This window comes from Neolamprologus brichardi, chromosome 16 (genome assembly GCF_056152115.1).
Source record: "Neolamprologus brichardi isolate AB-2024 chromosome 16, ASM5615211v1, whole genome shotgun sequence".
Classification (NCBI taxonomy): Eukaryota; Metazoa; Chordata; class Actinopteri; order Cichliformes; family Cichlidae; genus Neolamprologus; species Neolamprologus brichardi.
In genome coordinates this window covers 6,675,593-6,701,183 of record NC_142119.1, presented here as the reverse complement: position 1 = coordinate 6,701,183, position 25,591 = coordinate 6,675,593, and the positions used below count along the sequence as shown (strand labels likewise).

The 25,591-nt window shown below is 41.6% G+C and overlaps 1 protein-coding gene across 3 annotated transcripts in view; it reads right to left on the bottom strand.

Annotated features, from left to right (window-relative positions):
- epb41l5 (erythrocyte membrane protein band 4.1 like 5) overlaps positions 1-24,394 on the bottom strand; it is a 34,475-nt gene extending 10,081 nt beyond the window's left edge. For all 3 annotated transcript variants that reach the window (XM_087830227.1, XM_087830228.1, XM_087830229.1), the window contains exons 1-16: positions 24,186-24,394; positions 22,640-22,851; positions 15,146-15,250; positions 14,178-14,220; positions 13,249-13,327; positions 13,063-13,107; positions 11,876-11,928; positions 9,200-9,320; positions 8,805-8,892; positions 8,515-8,603; positions 8,355-8,424; positions 6,089-6,258; positions 5,345-5,451; positions 4,456-4,474; positions 3,627-3,672; positions 3,314-3,432 (exon numbers count right to left, since the gene is read on the bottom strand). In XM_087830227.1, coding sequence (XP_087686353.1) covers positions 3,314-3,432; positions 3,627-3,672; positions 4,456-4,474; positions 5,345-5,451; positions 6,089-6,258; positions 8,355-8,424; positions 8,515-8,603; positions 8,805-8,892; positions 9,200-9,320; positions 11,876-11,928; positions 13,063-13,107; positions 13,249-13,327; positions 14,178-14,220; positions 15,146-15,250; positions 22,640-22,819 — 1,334 coding nt within the window. In that variant the 5' untranslated portion in view covers positions 22,820-22,851; positions 24,186-24,394. The remainder of the gene's footprint in view (positions 1-3,313; positions 3,433-3,626; positions 3,673-4,455; positions 4,475-5,344; positions 5,452-6,088; positions 6,259-8,354; positions 8,425-8,514; positions 8,604-8,804; positions 8,893-9,199; positions 9,321-11,875; positions 11,929-13,062; positions 13,108-13,248; positions 13,328-14,177; positions 14,221-15,145; positions 15,251-22,639; positions 22,852-24,185) is intronic.
- Positions 24,395-25,591: the final 1,197 nt, after the last annotated feature.

Here is a 25,591-nt window from a genome sequence, read left to right as displayed (position 1 = left end):
ATAAAGAAGGCAGCAGGAGGCTGATAACATGAACGAAGGAGAGTGTGTAATAACTGTGACAAGTTGTGTAAATATGTTACCATTTTTTCAGTGACAAAAACAGCTGCTCTGATGGGCATAAATCATTCTGAGTAAATGAATAAGACGCAGGTTTGCGTGACGAGCTCTGCAGTGTCAGGAGTATGCCATCCAGCTTATAGCAACACGTCTGCCAGTGTGCACTGAAGTGTGGTGTGACATATGCTGTCACATAAACACTTAAGTGAAGTGACTGGATGTCTCTGGGGCATCGGTGACCCTGCTTTGCACCTCTAGGGGCTGATGTTTGATAGCTCATGTCAAATCCCTGTTTATACTGTTTATATATTCCTGAGCAGAAGCTTTTATCCACGACGGCTCTCCTGGGAGTTTGGGTCCAAACTGGGACTGACTTGATGGTACGGGATGATAAGTGGGTGAACTTCCAATGACCTTTAGGTTTTGTGTGCAGTGTTTAGCAACAGAGATTTGATTTGTATTTGTCATTTTATGTTTTTTAAATTGTCACATTGTTTCCAAAGGGACTGAGCAGAGACCGACCCACTAACACTTACGCTAACGTTCAGAGAAGTAAAACAGCTTACAGGACTGAATAAGGGTCAGGGAGGGGGCAACCTTTAAAGACACAGCATGGCAGTATGGGACACTGATGATGTCACCGTGGGCTCATTAACGCCTTTTTTTAAATGTTTGTAGAAATTTCAGTCGTTATTTTTAAATTAGTATTTCTCACATTTTAATTTCACCTGAAATACTCCCCAATGGTTCCACTCTCACCATAACATCAAGGCTTTTCTAATCTGCTGCCACTGATGATTAGTCTTATTTATTTTATATACATTTTACAGAGATGATCATAGCGTATGTATCCATGTTAATGAATCTGGATGACACCATACAAACTGCCCAAGATATCACAACTGTCAGCATCTATTAAGCATTTGGGGATTTTTATAACACTCAACACATATTATTTGTAAGGATTCATGTGTTTTTATGCTGAACGTTGATGTTATGTGTGCGTTGTTGTTCTGAATAAATTTGGTTTTAGAAGTTCTGCCTGTTATATATAATCTAGACTATAATGTTTGTATCACAGTTTAAAATCAGGGTTATAGGTATCAACTTATTTCTCTGTTGACTGTTCATGTTATCAGGCGGGTTAATGGGGGGTGGGGGGTTGGGGTCCATGCAAAAAAACCCAAAAACCCCGTTGATTTCAAAGCGAGAGAGAAAGCAGAGCTGGAGAGGAGAAAGGAAAGAGCACGGGGGATTAGTCGAAAGCATTAGTGATGTAACAATGTCACTGTCAAAGCATCCTCCTCGTGTCCACTCAGTCGGTTATAAACAGACTGAGGTCATCTCGGTGTAAGATCTTATGCTGATGAAACATTTTTAATGAACGCAGAAGTCCCTGAAGGCTCGACAGCATCGCCTCAAGAACACAGTATCGCTGGCCCGTACGTGTCGCTGAAACAACATCAGACGTAAACTTAATCTTTCCTAAAAGCTCTAAAACTACTGGAGGCAGTCTGTGCTCTACCTCAGCCCCTCAGTACAGGGGCTTACAGTATCAATGTCACAATCCTACGTCGCCTCATTCTCGAGTTACCACATTCACAAACTTGGGCGTCCACGCCGCCCGGCCAGTGGGTGACGCCAATACCCGATCAGCCTTTTATGGCTGAGGGGTAAAAACAGGAATGCTGAGAATTTTATGAAAAATCGAGTGAATGAATAAATGATTACATAAACTCATTTCAGGTATTTGCAGTCTGCAGACTGAGGCCATGTAAATGCTTTGGCCTGATTTAAGATTGTCTTATGTCAATTTAAAGGACAATTAGGTTTTTTCCCTACTGGGCATCATTTACCGTAATGGTAAACTAATTGGTAAACTGCTCTGAATCTCTTTAGCCGAGGGTACAAATGACTCATTAAGCCACATTCACAAGAACACCCCACACTGACGTGAGCCAGGATTATTGTTTAAGTCTAAAAACAAAAATGAGCCAGTGCACCACAGACGTGACAGGAAGCCCGGTTTTTATTGCTGAGCAGAAATGGTTTCAGCCTGAGCTGCTAAATCCAAACAGCGCATGAATGTTTCTGACCCGAACGCGGGTCAGAAACATTCACGTTTATGCTGAAAAATCCTCGTATAAAAGCCGAGGTCTCTTCTGGGGATACAATATGATATATCTGACAGATCATCTGTAAATAAACACCGATTCACGCACAGCTGTGGTTCTGATACTTTCCTTAAAGTTTTCCAGTATGAGGTTGGTGGTTCACAGGATGCTCAGAATGACATCAGAAGAAAAAAGCAAGGATACCTACACACTACAAAGCACCAACAGTATCAAAGAGAATAGATCCAAAGCTGAAATCACATCGCCGATTCCCGCACAGCAGCCAAATCACAACACCATTCCCAGCATCGATTTGCTGCATTCCATGCTGATCAAAAGGGAACAAACAGCAAAATGCGGCAAATTGCTGTCTGTTCGGTGCAAGAAAACCCATTTCCAAAGCCGCAGTCTCAAAGCCAATAGTGCACAGCAAATGATTGGTTAAAGCGAGAGCATGTTCAGTCTGACTGTACCTACCAGTGTGCTGCCAGACAATTATCCTCAGTACATAATCATACTGGAACACACAAGGAAACACGGGAGGTTTATAACAAAGCTGGATACATTCATGCAAATGCACATTTGTGTTCAGTCACACACACACACACACACACACACACACGCACAAAATAAACCCATAAATAACAGATCAAGTCACAAAAAAAAAGCCTGAAATTATTTACACATCACTCAGAGGCTGAATGACGGGATTAAAAAAATACAGTAGAAAGATAAAAACTGTGATCATCCACGTCCTGCTGCCTGTCCACTCCGGAGTCGTTCCATACTCGCGGTCTTACATGAAAAAATTATTCTCACACAGAGGGACTCGCAGCACGATGAGGCCAGTATCATGGCCTGTTTTTTATCCAATCAACAATCAGAAAACAGTTAAAACATTTAAAAGGAATCGGGTGGCCTTCCCTTATTTTTAACCTTCATCTTCCTGCATCTTTCTTTCATACAGCAATGAGCAGCTGTAAGTCGTCACCGACATTCAAAAATAAGGAATCAACTTTAAAATCCTTATTCACTTTTCTAAAATGCTCGTCAGGGAGAAAGACGAGCTCAAAAAATTAAAGATCTAGAGGTTGAAATGCAAAAGAAGTGAGGTTGAAGTCTTTAAATGTGCAGGCACCAACCTTCTTTTTTCTCCCCCGGGACTCCTGGGCAGAGCCTCGATCTCCATCTGTCCACAGGCAGAAGCAGCGACCGGGCTGACCACAGGCATGGCTGCCCATGCACTCCTGCCGGGGGTCACCTGGAGGAGCACAGAGCAAACAAGTTAAAGCTACACATCCACAAATATGGCTGAACGGATGATTAAACCTGGGGATATTAAAATGACTTCATTTGTTCTCTCAGTGATAACATCTAAACCTGATGTTGTGTTTCACTGCTCTTCTCTTTCCCCAGATAACAGTGGAGAAATTAAACAGTAGTTTTTCTCCTCACCTTTCTGTCTTTGCTGAAATTGACTCCGTTGCCTGAGGAAAGAGCCCTAAGAGAAAGAAACTGATTTTATTTGAAGAGCAAACAGCTCTGCTCAAGCATTCTTAATATAGCTTATTTGGTTTTACACTGCAAGTAACTGAAATGACAGACAAAAACAAAAAAGGCTAAGAACATTTAAGAAATAAGAATAAAGTTTTTAAGTCTTGCAAATTTGGGTGAGCGACCATCATTGGTGGCAAACTGTTCGTGGAGCTTCTGGCCTGCAGGCCAGGACACATGCAGCACATTTTGGAACAATGAAAACATAAAAGTTGTCTTAAATTATGACAAAGTTTTAATTTAATGTCTGCCCTGAGGCAATTTGAAAACCCTCATACATAATTAAGACAGCAAGTCTTGGACACAGCTTTAAATAAAGGGCAGTCACACTGCAGACCTGTGTAATGAGCTGTAATGTAGTCTCATTTATCATAAATGCTTTGACTCAGCAGCTCAGTTTCCACGACAGCTTAAAGCTACAGCTGACATCACGTCTTAGCCGCCCCCCCCCACACACACACACACACACACACAAACACACACACCCCTGTAACAAAAGGCTCTGTATCGAGATCATAGCTCAGCCTGATGATTAACCTGAAAACAGTGCGTGAAAATACTCGGATAAATTTATATCATGTGACCCAGTATGGATGATCAGAACGAAAGCCACCGTACAATCAATAAATGAGATATAACATTTACATAAATTAATGTGAAAATGGTCACAAAAAAGACAAATAAAGTATCTTAAATGTACAAGAACACATTTATACATCTCTGTACTCACTCTGGTGGGTTGAACGGTCCTGGAAAAGCAAAGAAAACACATTAAGAACTGTGTCCACATGAATAATGCTGTTTGTTTACAGCAGACATGACTGTTTTTACTCTTGTTCATGCTGAACCAACATTTAGACCCTGAATTCATTTCTTTGCAGAAGCGTCTTTGAGTTTAATACAAGTAAAGCTACAGTGTAGGCTGCACCAAGGGTCGAGGCTATTTCCAGCATTTACACTGGTGCACGGTGTGCCTGTGTTATAGTGTAGGGAGGGGCTCGTGAGGTTACAGCAGGTTACTTATGTTCTGTAAGATCCCCCTAAAAGCTGAGCCACTCTGTACTCTGGGCAGCTTTTCTTCAAGGACCTCTACTTCCATCCTTCCTCCAGTACTAACCGGTTTTTCCTGACTCTGCAACACAAAGGCCCCCTGGCATGATGCTCATCTTGGAGACTACGTTAGCCTTCACATAGCTAATCCAGGGGGCACTGCTCGTAGCTCTGCCTAAGTGGGGCAAGCAGGTCATCGTATGCTTTTTACACAAGGAGTAGAGGATTTCTAAAGCTCTGTTAATTTGTGGCCCAAGCGTACACAGTGTTCCCGGGACTACACGGCTCGGCACGCAGTGCACATAGGGGGACCTTGTGTGCACAGGTGCAAGCCTTCGGCAACTACTTCAGCTCTTATTCATTCAACTCACAGGTGGAATTCCTTTGTGGCCAATCAGTCAGTGTTTTTAATTTTCAGAAGTTAAACTGACATGAAAAATGTCACAAGAATACTTTCTACTATAAAATATTTTCCCTTGATGTTGTGATGCATGCTTCCATGAATATTTGTTCCCGTGAGTGTTAATGCAGACTGTCACGTTTCAGGCTGTGCAGGTATGTGTGCTCACCTCTGCTGTGCATGGTTCTTCTCGAGTAGCGTCTGCTCGGTCTCCTCTCAAATGATGCCGAGCGCCTTGCTTTGCTGGCCTTTGTTGTCTGGTATTCGGTCTTGCCGCTGATCGTGCAAACACAAGAATTTCTTTACAGTTGCAAACACTATTTGTTCCCAACAAACATTTCTTTCTTAACGATGCTCTGTGACAAAAACAGGCGCAGCAATGACCCCTGCTGAACCCTGAAAGCATCCAGGCGATAACCTTTCATTAACAACAAACCCCTTCAACCCCCGTGTTAAATCAACATTACTGCAGCGCTTATCCAACTGGGTAATGTTTAAACACACAGTTGGGAAGCAGCTTGCTACTGCAGCATGTTGATACCGAGTGCCTGTCAGTACCACTGCAAGTATCTGTGTGTACACACATGGGCTACTTGGCATGTATAGAGAGCGATTAAGTACTGTTTGTCAATCTGAGACGGTCTTCTTGGCGCACAATGACAAACAAACACATCAAATTTGTGACATATTAAACTCGAGCAGTCTGCCATAATCCCCAGTTTACGTTTAAGTCTAACTGCACATGTTTCCCACCACAACCATATTTCTCAGAGCAAAAATCCTAATTTTATCCTGTGATTTCCTTTTTAAAAAAAGCTTGGGAATGATATTTTTTATGATCTGGGATGTAAGGTTACATAAAACTGACTAAGACCATATACACACAAAGACGCCCTGGCTGTGCATCTCTCACCTGTATCTGAAGCGTGAGCCCATGCGTATGAATCCAGAGCGTGCAGAGTTCTTCTCCACAGGTCCTCTCAGCCTAAAGAAAGCGTGGTGCTCCACAGCGCACTTCCAGAGATGCTTACAGGCCTTGGGGTGGTCCATCCTGAAGACAAAGGTGTGCTCCTGCTCTTTACCCTGAGGAGAATCGGGACAGGGTTGGACTCGATTAAAGCAGTTTGACATCATTAGAGCAAATTGTGTGAACTTCTGCAGCTGGAGTAGAACTTGAAACTGCAGCAGTGATCTGGCAGGTAAAAAGGACTCAAACTCATAATCAGTGATGTTTTTATTTTTATTTACAATTTTTATGATGAATCTAATATTTTAAGTATAGTTTAAAATCACTGCATTTTACCAGAATGCAGGTTACCGCCCCCTATTGATCAATGGAAACATTACTGGAAAAACTGCATAACAAGTTTTGATTATTTTTTCCACGTCTGCATTACATGCCCCAACTACGCATGTACTTTAGCCATGCATAGACTTACTGAAGTGTAATAGGAATGACTACTTGGTCATCGAACCTCCAGCTTTTTTCGTCTGCGATGGAGTACAATCAGAGCTTTCCTTACTGAAGGGGCCTGATATGCGAGGAATGAACGGCTGTACCACCAGCGCAGGTGCTGCCTCATTAATCTGATTTCTCAGAGAGACGTGGATGAAAGCCCGGCTGGCACTGCAGCCAGTTACAAGACCTGGAGCCGGTCCAGTGCCAGTCACACCGTTTCTGCATTTTCATCTATTCTCAGGTGTTCTTCTGGTATTTCACACATGCATGAAGCTACACCCCAACCTCCCACTCCAAGGGGGAAAAACACAGCATCCCTTACACAACAGGGGTTTCAGCAAAAAACAGTCATGTGAGTTAACAGAGACTGGCCAGCTGTTAGGAAAAAAATGGTTTGAAATTTAGAGTGACAGATGAGGGGAAGTAACTGCTTCACTTCCTCCACCCGAGCAGACGGGTTTACTGTCAAAGTGTGTGTGTGTGCGCGCGCGCATCACAGTACTACAGCATACATTTGTTAAAGGACAGAGTTAGGAGGTGAAAACTGTGTGTGCGTGTGTACCTGTTTAGACGTCTTTATAAGGACAAGAAACTGGCATTCTACTATAATTGTGAGGACACACACGCTGATCCTCACAAGTTTGAAGGTATTTTTGATGCTCAAAATGTGGTTTTAATGTCAGGGTTACGATTAGGTTTAGGGTCAGGCATTCATTTTTGATGGTTAGGGAAAGCATTATGTCAATTAGATGTCCTTGCTAAGACAACAAAACGAGAATGTGTGTGTGTGTTGGGAGGTGCATACCAGAAATACCAGAGGGGGCAGGCTCCTTTATTAACCTCAGTCAAAGACCCGAGGGATGGACACAAACAGACGCTCCTCCTCTCTCTCTCTCTCTCTCTCTCACACACACACACGCACACCTCCCTGTTATAATATGGATTGGGAACAACATCAAACAAAGTTTTTTGGGGGGATTTTTCTTTGTTAGGAAACAACAAAAAATGTTGTTTGTTGGAATTTTCTGAAAGGACTTAGAAAATGATTTTACACTGTAAGATTAACTTTTCTCAAAATGCTGAAATTCATCCTGATTCGTGTTTCTTTGTGGAAGCTGACACATTAGATGTGTTCAGTGAGTTTCATTAGATCGAACAGTGTAGAGTTACAGCTGCAAAGTAAAGTTTAGCTTTTATAGCGTCTGGTATTTTGTAATTTACTTCAACCAGACCAGCTGAGAAAAAGGATAAAAGTTCATTCAAACAGGAGCAAACGTGCAGCAACTAGAGTTAATAAAAGGTTTGAATTTTGTTAAATTAGCTTTTATTCTTATTTCATTTTGATTTTTTTCCCACTTCTGTTTAGTTTCATTAAAGGTTTTTTTTAATTTCGGTTTTATTTGAGTTTATTATGACTCAGAGTGAAAAATTGGATAACTCAGAACAGCCACAGTAATGGAGACTTTGCAGCCTAACGCACACACAAAAACACCTGCTCGCACCTGATGTGCTGAATAATGTGATCACACTGCAGGTGTTAAAGACATTTTGTCTATATTTTGAATTTAATTTAGTTTTGTAAGCACAGGAGTTAAAAAAATTTTTACACCTGGTTTTACTTTGTTTCTATTAACATTAAGAAGATACTGCCCGTCTACTCCGTATTCTCCACGGTCTGCTGCCCGTCATGTATGCGTCGTGTGTGTGCGCTCGTGATCACCTGATCATCATCCTCCACGACCACAAGCGTCAGTTTGCTCTTCTTGAAATCCAGACGAGTGATCTTGGGCCTAAGACAGTCACACAGGAAGGCAGGACAAAATATTATGTCTATAAAGCATGAAAAAAAAAAAAAAGAATTAGGTCCGAATGAAACGTACCAGAAGAAAAGGCCGATCTTAGTTTGTCCTTCAAACACCAGAACTCCAGTGGGTGTCAGGCCCAGGCTGTACTCGTTACCATCTCGAGCCTGCAGGGCAGAAGTGATGAAAAGACAGGAAGAGAGAAGAAAGAAGACACATCAAAGAGCTCACATTATGATCTTATCATATGCTAATGTTGCAATGCACATTCCTTTCTCTTCCTGTCTTTCATCAAGGGCACTTTCTGTTTGGCATCCTACGTGTGCTTGATGTGTGTGTAAACGGTACAGAAAGACCGTGTCACTTACCTTCACCATATGCATGTCCACCCCGTACATTTCGAGCCACTTGGCTTTATTCAGGTAGTTGATCTCAGCCTGCGCTGGTGTCTGACCTCTGAAAAAGGTGAGGAGGAAACACATGCATCAGACTACACTCCCCTCCTTCCCTCCCACCGCTTCATGTGCTTTCCCTTTGCCTCCTCATCCCCCAAACCAGCTGTGGACTCGTCTGGTTGTTGGGGATCTCTTTAATCGTCGGGTCTTTACCGTCTGTTGCGATTTAAAACAACTTTGTGCGAATTAAATTTTAAAAAAATGAAAGTGCAGTCCTAAGATGTTTGGCGTCTATGGCAGCGTGGCCATTACATGACTTTATACCTGTGCTCATAAACACACTACCTCAGTAACAACGAAACACTTACCTGCACTCCTTCCATGTGTTATATATAGCCAGCTCCATCTCCTCTGTCTGCTCAGGCATGAAGCGAAACTCTGACACGAGATCCAAATTGTGTTCTAATGGATCACAGTCGCCCAACTCAGCTGCAAACACACAGACGCATCTTTACAGTTAATGATGGAATATTCCCCCCCCCTCATTCAGCATTTTACCAAAATCCCGACTTCAACCCCAGGAAGCACACATGAGGCTCTCCACCATAGAACCAAGTCCACCGGAGCTTATATTTATATTTTTACCTGCTTTGTCCCGTTTTGGGGACATTTAGAGTTGCTATACATCAATACAACCATTACATCCCAAATTTTAATAATATGTATGCATGAAGTCCATAGTAACTACATAAAAACATGTTTTTGTAAACACACATTTCTAGTTACAGAATTTCAGGTTTATCCATCAAAACTGTAAATACAAAAAAGTTCCCCAAAATAGTTTCCAACCACAGGAAATGTATTTTGAGTGTTTTCATAGTTTCATTTTTGAGATACACCAATTTTTATAAACTGCAGGAAAAATAAAATAAATGTTGTTGTGCCCAATTTGCATAAAAACAGCATGTTCATCAAAATAAACTATTTCCACCAGTGAACTTAAGCTTCTCAGAAACTATACAAAAAGCCATAAAGTCAAGCATGACTTTCAAAAAACACCAGTAAACCTTTGAAAGGCCCTGTAGTGGAAAAAAACGTTCCCATGAAAAATGACGTCACTTCCAGTTTTGGCAGGTAATGGCGGACATGCGATAGTTCGCCCTGATGTTTATTTCAATGTAGGAAGTGCTATGAACAGCTGATCGGATCGGCAAAGCGTGTTTGTGGAATATGTTTTTGTTGTTGCCAGCACTTTTTACACAATTTTTGCAAAGCCATATGTGGAAGGAAACTGCCACCTGGGACAAGTTAATTGGATGATATGCAAGTGCAACTCCTTTGGTTTCATATGCAAAAGAAATTATAGCGCTAGCTTATGTGGCTGCACTTCTACTGGGAATTAAAAATAGTTACACAAATAAGAGCGTGCACGCTCCGATGGGCTTAGAAGGGTTAAAAAAATGAAATAATTAAATGAATTAATAAAAATTAATCTGTTCAACAATTTATAGAATGTGCAAACACACATGGAGAAACAGTATTTAAGGCATGAGGAGAGTTTGCACAATTGCTTGATCGCCCACTGAAACCATTTCCGTACATGGATCAGATGAAGCTCCAGATGCATCTCTCAGGTGTTTTCCTGTTTCTTAAGAACTTGACTTTCAGATACTGTTCATGTGCTGTAGAAACGTCCACGTCATATTTTGTTTGCTGCCACGCTTTCAGCAAACAGCTCTCTGGAAATCACATTGACGGTGCAAAAGTATTGTTTTATGCCAGTCTGTGTTATCTTTGCCATTTTCTTAACTAAGGAAGAAAATAAATGCTGAGTTTCTGTGGCCGGCTGCTTGTAACAAAGACAATAATCAAATTTAAAACTGGTTCTTTGCTATGTTTCCTCTGTAGACACAACACTGAGTTAGGGGGTCTTTGAGTGCCTGGATGATTTAGAGGTGAGAGTTACGCGGCTTAAACAAAAGCATTTCCCCGAAAACGGTCGGGTACAAGGATTGGACTGAAAGCGAGAGAAAAAGCAGCCATTGTCCAAAGAAAGAGCACTTTGAAAATTACAGGAAAGTCTGGCTCCATGGAAGCAAAATATAAAGAAATGAGGGGCTGCTCGAGACTTCTGAACACTACTGTGTGCATGAATTCCTCAGATTTAACTGGTTTTATACTGAATCACCCACCTAAAAGTGTCCAATGAGGTAACAGGTATTTCCAGCTGACAGCATAAGAAATAAACCATCACACCGAAAAATTGAGAGAAGGGAAAGAAAGAGTTGTGATTACGGTTGATGAGGTGTTTGGATACATAGAAGCAGCTCAGGTTTGTGATCTTCAGTGTTTAGCTAGTCCAGCTGTGAGCTAAGCCTCGGGATAAAGGGGGAGAAAATATAACTTTACTCTATCCCTAAACGTGGACCAACAACAGAAATGTGAACAAGTTGAAGATAAAGGCAGAAAGCTCAGCTGAGGGGCAGGGAGAAGGCAGAAAGGGTGCTGGATTAGGGGGCCACAGAAGAGGATCGAGCACTAATGAGCTGGCATTTACCCACAATGACCATGTGTAAGTGTGAGCACACAAGGGTTGGTGCACGCAAGCCCATTCCATAAATGTCTCCAGTGACTCAGTCTTTGCTCCTCTGCAGCACCTCTGAAATGGCTCATTGCAGGTAAACACTGGACTTATGAAACAGCTACTGCAGGTGTGTGAAGGTATGAGCTCAGAGTGTAAGTCAAAGACTGCCATGACTGGTTCCAGATCAAATATACATTCATTAAACAGGGACACATCAGACACACACAGGCTGCTCTGTACGCATCTGTGATGTGAGAGCCTCGTTGGCACACAACCTCACCAAGAACACCAAGTTAGCATTTGAAGCTACAGCTCTGCAGCCTCGTTTAGTTTGCATGGACTAAAGTTCTCCAGCTGCTGTAAGATCTGGTTGCACTGACTTTCTAAGCTGAATCTCCAAACCAGAACAATCACCAGCTACATAGAACATAAGCTGTGTGTGAAACACTGATGTGCTTACCCTGTAGTGAGAAGGCGGCCAACTCCACAGCTGTGTCAAACGGACATTCGAGCCTAAAAACACAGACGTGCAAAAATGAATCATAGTGAAACCCATGAAGCTCAAGCCTGCAGATTCCCTTCCATAAAGAGGAAATCAGAATTCCATATTTTAATCTCTATTTAATGACTGAATGAAAGCATCTATACTCCAATGACCAGCAGGCCAATATATAATCCTGTAAGGCTCTAAAGGTTACAGGGCAAAGAAAACCAACACAAAGGATTCACATTTAAACACATTAACCAGAGTTCAACAGTTGAGTGTCTCCTCAGATCTGTGTAAACTATAAAGATATTAAAGATTTCACACAGATCTTGTAACAACATATTAAATCAGCAACATTATTTTGATCCAGGTTGTTGTTCAGGATTTGTAGCACAATCTGAGTCACACACCTCAGAGATTTGTAGATGTCCCCCCCACGCTGCCAACATCTCTCTTACTCAGTGAATTTACTTGTTTGACGAGCTGTTGTTAATAACAAACTCCTCGGTAACCCAACGTTAAGCTTACAAGGTCAAAACTGCAAACCCAACATTTATAAAAGGATCACATCTGAGCAGGAGAAGTTCATTTTAACTAGTCAGAGTTTAGAAACTCTGACTGAGGACAGTCTGCAGAGCACACTGAGCTTTAAGCTTACATATACATTTCAAAGCTCAGGAAACTACACAATCCTTAAATTTATATTTTGAAGCAGAAGTAAAACCTAATGTAGTTTGACCTTTAAATAAATGCAGGTAAGTGCTATGTAAATGTCTCTGTGTCCTTTCAGTAAACCAAACGTTCCAACTCTCATTCTTGACTGAAAAGCTGTCCACGCCTTGGTAACTAATAAAGCTTCTTACTTAAAGCAATTCAAAGGCTACAGGATTGTTTAGTTACCAAACAGTTACAGCACAGCTGTATTAACAGCTGTCAGGGAAATGTTCCCATGTGAATGAGACATGTTGTACAAAAATGCTTTGAGAGCTCGAGCAGAGAGGCTGAAAAATGCTGATCATTTTCTGCTCTGAACAAGCAGAAGAAACCTCAGAATGTAAAGAACAAATATGGGAACAGGCATCATTTTTAAACACCTGACAACTTAAAACATGCAAACGCTTAAAAGTGCTTCATGTGTGCAAGAAACAGAAGTTACATACTTGCCACTGAGGAGGTCTTGTTTCAGCTGCAACACAAAGAGATATCTGAAAGAAAACAGAAGGAAATTATCAGATATTTTACCCTTCTTAGTGGTGCGTGGCAAAATGATGACTTCCTTTAAAGTTCACTACAGTGGGATTTTAAAATGTGAGGAAAGAAATGCAGGTGTGGGTGTCTAAGCCCACCTGGTGAGCTCCTCGTGTAGGTTGTTCGGCTCTGAGGAGTAGAACTTGACTCTCATGTGAAGGCAGTAAGGAGGGCCAACTAAATGGAAGAATAAAAAAAAAAAAAGATATTTATGAAATTTAATAACACAATCGTGTGTAATGGTGTGCCTCGTGCTATTCACATGAACACAGTCGTATTGGCCTCTAACAGGAAAGACATTTCAAAGAAATCCATTTGTGATGTCGGCTGGAGAATCCCAGCTGGTGAGTTTCTGTCACGTAACACAGTGAATTTATACTTTTAGGGGTTTTTTTTGCAAGAGAATATTTTAAGTCGTTCAGATGTTGATTTTGCTCTGTTCGCCCCGCCCAGGATAAATGTAAATGCAACTGTGCTGTACAAAAATTTTACTACATGTTTGGTGTGAACGCACCATCACAATTATATTCTCCAACATTCAAGCTACAGGGACAATTTAGGCAACCAGACTTAACCTCCTAAGACCCAAACTCTTTCATGGCATGCACTTTTAATTTCTCTTTGCCATTTGGGCTGATTGGGACCTGATGAATGTAAAAACAAAGAATTACCTGATTTTCTTTCTTTCTTTCTTTTTTTTTTTTTACCTGATTTTTGTTTCTGAGAAAAATGAGATCCAGATGAGGACATTCGTTTTAAATTTCGATAGAACAGTAGCAGTATAATGTACTCGTAAGTGCATATCAGGCCGTTGTAGAGCAAAATTTAGTATTTTGGTCTAGACAACCCAAAATGTGATGTCCAAATATGTGGACGCCAGGTCCTAGGAGGTTAAAGACTAGACAGACCACAGTGAGTACAGAAACACACCCACCCACCGCAATGCACCATAATTAATTTGAACTCTTCCAAAAATGTAAACATGCTCTTCACACAGGGATCAATGTGTCTGGGCTGTAATACTCACTTTTCACTTGTTTCTTGATACTTTTTGTGACATCAAGCCAATGCTGAAAGAATACAAAGCAACAACAATTAAATCAATACAGCAAGGTTTAGCAAAACTAACACGAAAGCCAACAGCAACATTACTATATATGCGCCTTTATTGAACATAGAAACAAAGCACTGGTGTGGTCAACTGATACAAACTGACCAGTTAAGTTAATTGGTTAATAAGTGCGCTGTTCTTCGAGGTTTCTTCTTAGAAGTTCAGGCTCTGCGAGGCATGAACTATGTTAGAGAGAGAGGGAGGTGTCTGTGTCCATGTCAGAGACAGAGATAGATAACAGAGGAACAGCACTCTCTCATCTCTCTCCCCCACATTCCTTATTGCAGCCCTCCCTCTCCCAGTGCTCTAAACCTGCCTCCTGTTTGCCTGCCTTTGAGTTTCCCAGTGAAGGAACAGAGTCCCCGAGAGACCGATGACTTCAAACTGTTTGTGTAAGAGGACAGCCCGACTCCCAGAGTGGACCAAGCCTTTAAGCCCTGAAAGTGAAAGTCTGTGTCTCAACTTTTCCTGGGAGAGCAGTAATGTGGGATACGTGGCTAAAACACGACTGTCAGAGACACTTGGTATGATATCAAATAAAAGCATGACGCAGAATTATACGGCAGCAACATACAGATAAAGAATAGATGTTTAAATTTTTGATATTTACTATAATAGAGTCATAAATTAAAATGAACTCCTTGCCCAATAAATAAAATAAGATGTATATTTTTCCATAACATAAGTGCTAAAAGTTAGAAAGGTAAACAAACAGTGTGTAAACATTTACTTTTTATGCATCAATCCAATATCTGTAATGGAGAAAAAAAGATTAACTTTAAGTATTAACAGGAAGTCTGCAGATTTAGTCAGGCATTAAAAATTTATTAATAAATAAACAAAAAACAACCAGTACAGAGTCACAAGACACCCTCCATGCTTACTGGAACTTGTGCCGAGTCCATGAAGCGTATTCCAAAGTAGTCTTTCTCAACAATGTCCAGATGGTACATGATCTGTTCAAACAGCTCCTCGCCTTTGGCTTTTTTCTGTAGAGGCAAACACACGAAAGAGAAGACTTCAGTGTTCTTGTTTCAGCACATTAATGAAAGTTAGGGTTGCCTCGGCCTCCATGAAGTTTATAATTATAAAACTGATTATTTGATCACAGTCTTTGCAATGCCTGCAGCTCTGAAAAAATTTTTTTTATGGGAAATAATATAATTCCCTGGAATACATTCTGACTTGTGTGAAAGAGATTAGAGAAAATGTTAAGCTGTCAGAAGCTGAATAGATGTTGCCCTCTCTGACGAGGCCGTACCAGTCACTGCCTGCGTTCACGTTGGGACTGGGAAATATCTCTCAAATATACACCGCTTTCCTCTCAGTCTCACATTTCCATGAGGAGCAGTCACATCTCATAACAGAAGCTTTGTGTGCATCCGAGATCAATCTGCAGCTCCACAGTTCTCATCATCAGCCTATAAAATCGGTACCACTCGGTCACCACTGCCTGATCGAACTGGCAGCATCTGTTCATCCATAATAAGAAAGCAGGAATTATTTGATCAAACAGGTGTAGTTTCAACTGTTTACCAGGTTTCACCACCCCCGGTTACTGGAGCACAAGCCTTTTTAGTTAAAACGTTCCCTGGATGCCACAGTACTTTTCCATGTGCCAGGTAACATTGTTTCTAGCATACTAGGCCTGGAGTTTCCCATTTATCTCACTTCATGCAACCAAACCAGTTACAGGACATTCTTTCTGAGGCTATAACGGCACAACTATGTGCAAAATGTTATTTCCAGAAATGGGTTAAGTGTTTAAGAACTAAGTAAAAAGCTTAAGCAGGACTGCCTCGATCACACACACACACACATCCCAAGAGAGCTCCTGGGCAGCACAGGGGGGCTGGCCCCATGCTAGCTGGCATAGCTGACGAGGCATACCGCACCCCTACAGTACCCTGGGAGAGGGAGCACAAAGGACTCATTGTGTGTGTGTGTGTGTGTGTGTGTGTGTAGCATTGTTAGAGTCTTGGCAGTCTTTCTGCCTCCCTATGAGCACACAGTTCTCCCTCTGAGATACTCAGATTGTTTAATGACAACAAAAGTCTTTAACCGATATCAACTACTGCAGTACGAGTCCAACCAAGCAGCCGGGGGAGCGATGTGTCCATAAAAGAAAAGGAAACAATATCTAAGATGAGTAGAAGGGTTACAGGGTTATTTTAGAAAGAAAAACACGATTCGAGTGTTTGCATGCATGTAAATTTAGTCTACTCTTAAATACTCCATTCAAAAAGCATCCATGGGTTTGACCTTTTCTCTGGTGCTACACACAAAAGAAGGTCAGTGGAGGTGATAGGGTGGTGTAAACAAAACATAAGGGAATAAACGTCCAAACGGGAAGAATCCTTTGGCCTGGGGTGGTCTTACATACAAGAACCAGAGATGGTAAACCAGTGAGGTATGGATCCTATTCAGTGTGTATTTACAGCCACTCGGACGTCTCAAAAGAATAAAGGAAACCAGGAAGCACTGAGAAAGGACACACAGCATTTCCTAAGTTACTGTGTGTCTAAGCTGACACCTGGTGCCAGATGTTTATACCACTGGTTCCCAGTTGGTGTGTTAAAACACACTATAGTGATCTGAGATTGTTTTTTTTACTGTGAGTCGAAGGGCACCTCTGTCCACTGAGCCAATCCACACTGCTCAGGTGGTAGAAATTTTAATCTGCTTTAGCTTAAGTCTGACTTAGGATGCAACACTGAGAAACACCACCCTGAGAGAGATGTAGAGAACTTCAAAGGAGGACTGGGTCTGAACCTAAAGCCACGTTAAGGTGATGCATGGAGGGCATACGCTAGCAGAGAGGCCCAAAAATGTCTCGGTCTTAGAGAAGAAGGGACTTCACCTTTGTCCAAAGGTCTTCTGTCTTTATTATCCTCAGCTGTGAAGTAGGGCTGCTCAATTATAGCAAAATTGGTCAACTTTAAACTCTACCATAGAGCCTTCACTGTGAGAAGTCTGCAAAGGCAGACTGGGACGAAGAGAGGGCCAGGAGGCAGCGGACCCGCTGCTTCGATGGCCGGCACAGTATAAATGCAGAGAGCAACAACAGCTAACACTTCTGTCACACAAACCTGAAAGCTGACCGAGTGGTTAAAAGGGCAGCTGCAGGTTCTGTTAATGAGGCCTCTGCAGCAGGGCGGGCAGTTCATTTTCCCCAAGAGTCCACATGACAAACTGGGACTGTTGTGTGCACGTGCATGCTTTTGTAAAATTTCAAAGGCTTTTAATACAAAGTGTTATTGCTGTCTTGCTTCTTGTTAATTACTTCAGCTACTTCCCTTTTAGTTCTCACTCAGTGAGAGAAATCTGGTCTGTTTTGGGCTTTAAGTGCATTAAAGTCGGGTTCAGTGCGGTCACTGGGAAAGTTTGTGTATCTGGATTTGTTAGACTTCATCATTGAGAATGTGATGATGGTAGATCCAAAGACGGCCAACGTTTTCTGAGCACGTGTGCTTATGAGTGTAAAGTTCTCCTCTTTGACAGTAAAAACTCCAAACTGTCTGTGATTCAGCCACTTCTGAAGTTAACCATTAAAGTTACAACACCAATAATTAATTTTTAACAATAATTAATTTAATTTTTAGCGCTTACACAACACCTCCTGGTGCTAAATTACCAATTTCAGAACTCGATTCATTTCAGAACTCAAGTTTTACTGAACCATAAAACTCCAGAAACGAATCTTGAACTGTGTAACATGCGTATTATTAACAGTGTCTGAAACGCAGACATCTGGAGGCCGAAAGCTGAAGCGTTTGCTCCTAAACCTCTGCTTCACTCTGTGCGCTCACGCTGTTTGTATGAAATATAATGAAAGTTCAGCTCCCTGTGCTGCGTGGCTGGCAGCGTAGGAGAAACAGTTCAAACAGCATAGAACAACAAAGGAAAACAACAGCCTCTCCAAACCATCAAGGCTTCCCAAAGCGACAGGAAACAAGTTTTCTTTAAGTTCTTTTAACTAAACATTGTGCCAACACTTCCCAGTAGGGCTCTGCTGCAAGGCGGGAAAATTCTTTCATCTCGATCTCGTCAAATTAAAACTGATAAACTCTGCATTCATTCACTCACTCACTCACTCACACACACACACAGAGCTTCTGGCAAATACAAAAGGTCCTCCCTAAACATCACAACGTTTTAATTGTGCTTCCGTAACCCCTTAAAATACACTTTTGTATTCTTAGTAACTTTCATTATTATTCAGTTTTTCATACACAGTAAATTGGGCATCCCCCAACGAGGCTTTAGTCAGAGTCAAAATAAAATTACCAACACTGTAATGAAATTATTTTTAATTTTATTGGGGAGTAATGAGCTCCAACGTAGCGGATATTTGTGTGATCCAAATGATCAAAAATAACAGGACTCGAGTTCAGTCACAGAAGGTAACACAGACTCTGAAAAATCCCTGTTATTCCAAATCTTTACTAATCTTTCTGATGACTATACTGAGAAAAACTGCATAGCTTTGTAGTGACAAACCCACCGGTGAGACACAACTTATTATGAGGTTATCAGAAAGACCCCCAGTTTCAGCAGCACCTCAGCGTCTGTCAACAGGTACTGCTCTACACTAGGCAGGCTTAGGGCAGGACCACTGACAGAGCACAGAGGGGAGACATCTATGACATCTAATTAAAGCAGGATGAGATATGAAACAGACACGAAAGAAAAGACTGCAGGCCATAACATACTGATGGCCTGCGTCTGTGCTTGCTTTTTAAAGAAATATTCCAACTTCAATGATAAAAATTGATGATTAAAAAAAAAAATTTGACTCAAAATTAATCACCATCAGCAGATCTGTGTGTCACGAGTACCACAGAAGGCTAAGCTGGATTGCTAGCAAAGCTGTCAGAGTGATCCACTACAGCTGTGACCAGACGTTTACAGACGTTTGAGGCTACAATCATTTCTTTTAACTGTTCTTTTTCTGGGTGAAATTATTGTACAGCATACATCTTAAACAAAAAACAAACTGGGTGGACAAGTTTACATTTTTATTTTTCTGTATTTCACAATAATATATATTAATATATATTACAGTGTTTTTAAGTTGATCAGAAGTTAATATTGTGACTGACTACAACTGGCAGCTTCTCTTTGTCAACATAATGAAGAGCATTTGTTTGACAGCACTTACTGGACTGACCAATCCGATGAGTGTGGTCATTAGATTGACCTTGGACCTTCCCAAACAACAGGAAAGTCTAAGGAACTCTAAGGCTGCGTTCACACTGCAGGCGAAAACGCTTCAAATCCAACTTTTCTGACTCTCTGCGACCCATATCTGATCATGCTATGACAGTTTGAACGGCACAAATCCGATATTTTCAAATCCGATCTGGGTCACTTTCGTATGTGGTCCTGAATCCAATAAATATCTGATGTTTTAAGCGACTGCTGTTTGATGGTCATGTCGCATTAAATCCGTCTTTTACGTCACTGACACAAGACAGACGCCAACTATCAGCGCCGGAGAAGACATCCCGAACGCTTCCTGGCCATCCAGTGAAACTGTTGGGAAGACAACGTTGGAGAAACGTGAACATTTTATTTGTACTGTATAATCTGCAGATTCTGACAAAAATCTGCAACTATCCTTTGAAGCACCGCTCCTCTAAAACAGCAATAAGGATCATTATTAGGCCAAATGTAAATAACAAAATAACTTAAAGCAAAATTGGGAAACGTAAAGTCCGAAACAAGTCTTTATATTAAGGTGCATCAGTTAAGCAATACTGTTGGTCTGGGTCTAAACAGAGCGTGTTGTGTGTAACATCTCCTTTTGCGCATGCGGGCCGCTTTGAGGGTTCACACTAGAGCACGTTTGCTGTCGCATTTTATTTGTAGTGTGAACAAGCAGACAAAAAAAAAAATCAGATTTGATCAAAAAAATCGGAATTGAGCATTAAGACCTGCAGTGTGAACGTAGCCTAAAATCTAAGGATGAGAATTGTGCATTTACACATTGGGAAGATCCCTTGAAGCCATTTCTAAACAACTGCAGATTCCACGATCATCAGTTCAAACAACTGTACTTAAGTTCAAGTTTATTTGGACGTGTGACCACAAAGTCTGGAGGAAGACCCAAACAATCACCCTCAGATGACAGGAAAGGGATTAGGATGTTCAAGAAGAACACAGGACGAGTCAAACACCTTCTGGAGAAAAGTTTGACAGTCGACCAAGATTGAGCTGCTTGTTTTGAAAAACAACAATTTCAGCTAACTGGGGACATTATCGTAACTGCTAACTGAAGTTAAATGAGTGAGGAGAGTACTGAGTAAGGCTGTTAACAAGTGTGTGTCTGCTGCTGCCCAATCATTGAGAGTGCGCTAAGATAAGATGGGAGTCTTTGCAGAAGCTAAATACAAGCATATCTTGGGGAGGGGAAAAGCAAAGAGTCCCAACATAAAGAAAAAGGTCCTGCTGGAATGCATTTGTAGAAGCTTTTCACACACACACACCAAACGTCTGAGTTTCTAGATGTATGAATGCAAGCACAGGCTGGAGTAGTAACATTCCTGTAATCATCAATTCCCAAGCAGAAACAAGAGGCCAAGAGAGCGCGTCCAAGCAGATAACATTCCTCTAAGGGACTGAGTAAGAAAACAATGGCACTCTCTCTTCATGTGCACAATACTGAGCTGGTAGGAGGGATTACACGTTAAGGATTTGGCAGGTCAGGCTGAGGACGGGCTCAGATGTGTGACATCACCTGTGAGATATGCTGAGTAAAACACATTCCTGCTCGCAAATGAGAAATTCCTGTAATGAGGTCTGGCACTGCTGCTGGTAGCAGGCAGTTTGAGCTACAACATCTACAACGGGGAGAGTGAAATCAGGCAGTAACAGTGAGGAGGATTTCTCCCGAGCACATTTTCCTTGGAATTTATACAAGACAGATTTCAAGATAAGCTTCTGGCTTCACTGGAGTTTTGGCTCACGGGAGGAAGAACATGAAGCGACAGAAAAATAATAATCACACGAGGGGGAAACTGTCCTAGAAGTGTAATCACTGTCACTGTGCAGCAAGGCGCTCGTCTATGAGGCAATAAAGTGAAACGAATAAAGAGAAAAAAGAGGAGCAGGAGACGGGTGGAGTGAGTTCTGGAGTGGTGACCAGCATGTCATGTGACCAAGCGTGTTCTCCAGAGAGGATCATGGAATTACAGGTGATCAGGAGCACGAGAGCACACGCTTCATAGGATTAACAGGACTGCTCCACTGACACAGGCACACTGTGGTCACTGGTACACTGCTTTCACTTTCCAGCTCATAACCACAGAAGAACACTGTTTATGTCAAGAGCCTATCTGAAGGCAATTAGTCACAAAGAATGATTCACTCTGAGCGTTTGTGCTATTATTAACAAGGTGTCGATTTCAAGGATGAGCAAGGATAAGGACGCGTCCAATAACAAGACTCTCTCACATGCGCGCTGGTTAATGGGTCATTTTTTATTTTTGTAATGTGCTATTCAGCCTTGCAAAGTACATTTTTAGAGCGCTGATATCAACCTAAATATCTGTCCTATCACAGACGGCACACTTGTCATCTTCAACAGTGTACAACAACATAGTGACCAGTGTTGTTAGTTCAGGACAGTTTTATTTTGTTCTGTCACTTAATGTGATATCTGTAAAAAGCGTTGGTTGCTTTTATTACATTGTTTCAAATATTTCTTATGAGTCAATAATCCAAGAAGATCAAAGTTTTATGAATTTCTATACGACTCAATATCAAAAATGTAATATTACTTGACTTAATTAAAAATAATAATAATACCACTTGTTTTCAGAGTTCTTTTTTTGGTAAATTTGCTCTTTTTCCCCCAGGAAATTTGTCTATTTTCTCTTGTAAGCTGCCAGTTTTCCTCATCCCTGAAGAATAATGCAGAAAAACATACTTTTAGTAATTTAGGAATGGTGTTATATTATAGTTTGTCCAGCAGAGTAGCTCTCAGTCTGTTTTATAATATACTCAGCATTGTATGCAGCACATGTAGCAGAGCAGCAAGTTTTCCTGTATCTAAACAGTTAAGTTGTTAATTACTTTGTAAGGATTTGTATTGGTGCATAATTTTTTTGTTTTTTAAACCATATTTTTATTGATGAAAAAGGCCAGAAATAACAGGAACCTGCATGAACAAATCAGGACTCTCCGGGAGCCGGTCTGGAGCCCAGAGAAAGCCTGCATATGTTCCCAAAACTTAACATCCACCAGTTTCTGATAGTTTCAAAGTTTCAAATTCTCTAAGACGTAAAGGCTCTAATGAGTATCATAATTATAAAAGAGAGTGCGATGTGGAGCTGACAGACTTTTCCTGGCACAATGGGAAGTATCTTTCTCCTTACCGGTAAGTCAACACTGACATCTGTCCCATCCAGCAGAGACACACGGCAGGTGATGATAGACGTTGCATCCCCAGCTGCAGGGATGTGCGTTGTGGCCCGCTGGGCTTCTCGTAGCCGGGCTTTCTCTGCATGTTTCCGGATGGAGCGTCGCCCCAGCGTCCTGCGCAGGAAACTTAACATGACTGGGGGAGAGGAAGGGCACCTGTACGCACCTGAAATCGAAGAGTGTATAGATTTTCTTTTTAATAATTAAGGTAAAAATGTATTAGTTTTGTATGTAGTTGGTCTGTAGTCGAGTCATGGCCGTCAGCCTAACCACGGTGGAGTGCCCACTCTCAACCTACATTCCTACACCTCACCCCATGGCCACAACTTCCAGTAGTTGTTGAAAGAATGAGATGGCGGGTAGAATCAGTGGAAATGAGCTTCCTCTGAACGGTGCTCGGGCTCTCCCTTAGAGATCGGGTGAGGAACTCTGTCACTTCAGGGTTGGGAGGAGCTCAAAGTAGAATGACTGCTCTTCCAACCTGAAAGGAGTCAGCTGAGGTGTTTCAGACATCTGACTAGGATGCCTCCTGAGTGGTTTTTAGCTAACTGGGGGGAAACCCTGTGACTGACCCACGTAAAGTGCTCCACTGGACTAGGAAATACTAAATGCCATCCCAGGAGGGCTGGATAACATGTCTGGAGAGCTCTGCTTAGACAGCTGGCAGACATCTGTGATCTAGGCTGGGAAAAACAGCAGATCATGGATGGATGTCACAGTTTTACACCACAGGAACACAGGTGTGTCCTCTGGTTAGGGTGTACAGCTGCACAGGTGACACATTTTATGCTAAGCTGTCAAAAATCTGATATTCAAATACAGCTTATGTCACTTAATAAGGTGGGGCTGTAATTACTAACGGCAGGTAACCATGTACCTGGTGTCAAACAGATTTCCATCTAACAGAATCCCCAAATAGATTATAAAGACTGATGGGAAGATTTCATCGATAAGGCGGCTTTTTTTTTATATATAACAATAAATCTAGAAAATAAATATGTGCGATGTTATTTGACATCAAGAAGGCAAAGTAACGTTAAACACGACAAAACAAAGTTAGAGTTTACGTTTTAACTTAGTCTGAAACAGCTGCTAACGGTAATCGACCTTAACTGTGCGTATTTTTAATATATTTTATTTTTTCCTGTGACTTCAGGTCACCCGGTAAACCAAAGTTCCTAAAAAAGTCCGAAACAGACCTAAAATAATTTTAAAAATCCACTGGATCAACATTAATTAATCAAATTAGCCCTAGCTTTATCGGTAACCTTACCCAGTTAAGGCCCCAAGTACCTGGTGTAAGCAAAAGCAACAGGTGTGCGTTCGTTATACTGCGCGGGCTAACCGTTAGCCACGAACGCGCTTAAGAAGTACGACTCCGACCGGGCAGGCGCGCCCCGCACACCAAAACGAACGCCGCGTTTAGCGCCCAGAGCCGACGTACACTTGCTCCAGCAGACACTTGTGGATCCGAGGACGTCTGAATGATGGGCTACTTACAAAAACCTCCTCGCGGGAATTCACGGTGAAAGGACGCCCGCCTGCATCGTAGTCGGCTAAACAGAAGCCTCGGACATTTCCGCACTTTGTGACTTCTGGTTTTCTTTTCTTCCTTTTCCTTGTTTTATTCCGCCTCGGTGCCTCTGCGGGATAATTTTCTCTCCCAGGTCCCAACAAAAAGTAGGAGGCAAGCGCTCCTCAGGAAGTGACGTCACGACAAATCCCGAAGAAAGGGACTTGATTAGCATTTTTAAAGCGACACACCTTTTCTTTTTTAAACTTTACTCACTTGGAACAAACAAAAAAGTAATTAAGCGGTCATTTTCTTTGCAATTTATATTTACTTTATTTCAGTTTCTACTTCATTTATTTACGAGAGAAGAAAAAGGGGCTGCTGCGCTGGTACACGTAAAATCAAATGTGTGTAAACATGTAACTGGAAACAGCTTGCATGCTTTTGGAAAGCTGCAGCGCTTAAGGATTTAACCACTCATTTAATTTCTCTGAACTCGAATTATAAAGTATGGCCACTGTTTAACAGCAGCACCCCCTACTGGTTGCTGTAGGAACTGCTTGTTTATTTAAGGGAATTGGTGTGCCTCAACATTATTACTATATCTAGACAGAAAGCAATGAATGGTGTGGAAAAACGGAAAATGACTTTTTTAAGAAAAAGAAAAATATCACGAGAAATTACTGTGAAACTAAATAAGTTTAACTTTCTTGGCCCCTAGACCTAAAGAGGCACTTGGAAATCAAACATCTCCTCTGAGAAACTGATCCAGCTTCATTTGAAATGAAAGTTTTGTTTCCTGCACATATGAATACAGCTGTGCCTTTAAATTTAGCCCATCTTTGAGGTTTTGTGGCTAGGTACACAGGCAGACTTCTGTTAAAAGGCCTTTAAAATGCTAAAACAATGCCTTATCCTGATTCATTTCTATATTATTGTGATTAAGATCTGAAAGGATTCAGCTGTCTTCAGATTTTTGCACATTAATGTTCAAAGTTTTACAGCTTTAAAGCTTTTCCCCTCAAATCTGATCCCCCTGCACGTTAAAAATGGGTGAATATCACTAAACTACATGCATATGCACCATGTGTGCCTTTGAAATTGTGCACATGCACTGCTGCACTGCATCCTAATGCAGCACACTGACCACATGTTTGCATCTGGAACCCAAACAGATTTTTATACCCCAGAAAACTGTGACTGACAGAAGTGGATTGGTGGCAGCGAGAGTGAAAGAGAAAGCAGCGAGATCGGCAGTGATGCAGGCGAGGAGGCAAAGATGAAGATGCTAAGATCTTCTATTGGATGAGAAATGAGTACAGATGGTCAGGGCACGTGCAGAGGAGGGACAGTGGATATGTTGGACAAAGGATGATGAAGATGGAGCTGCCAG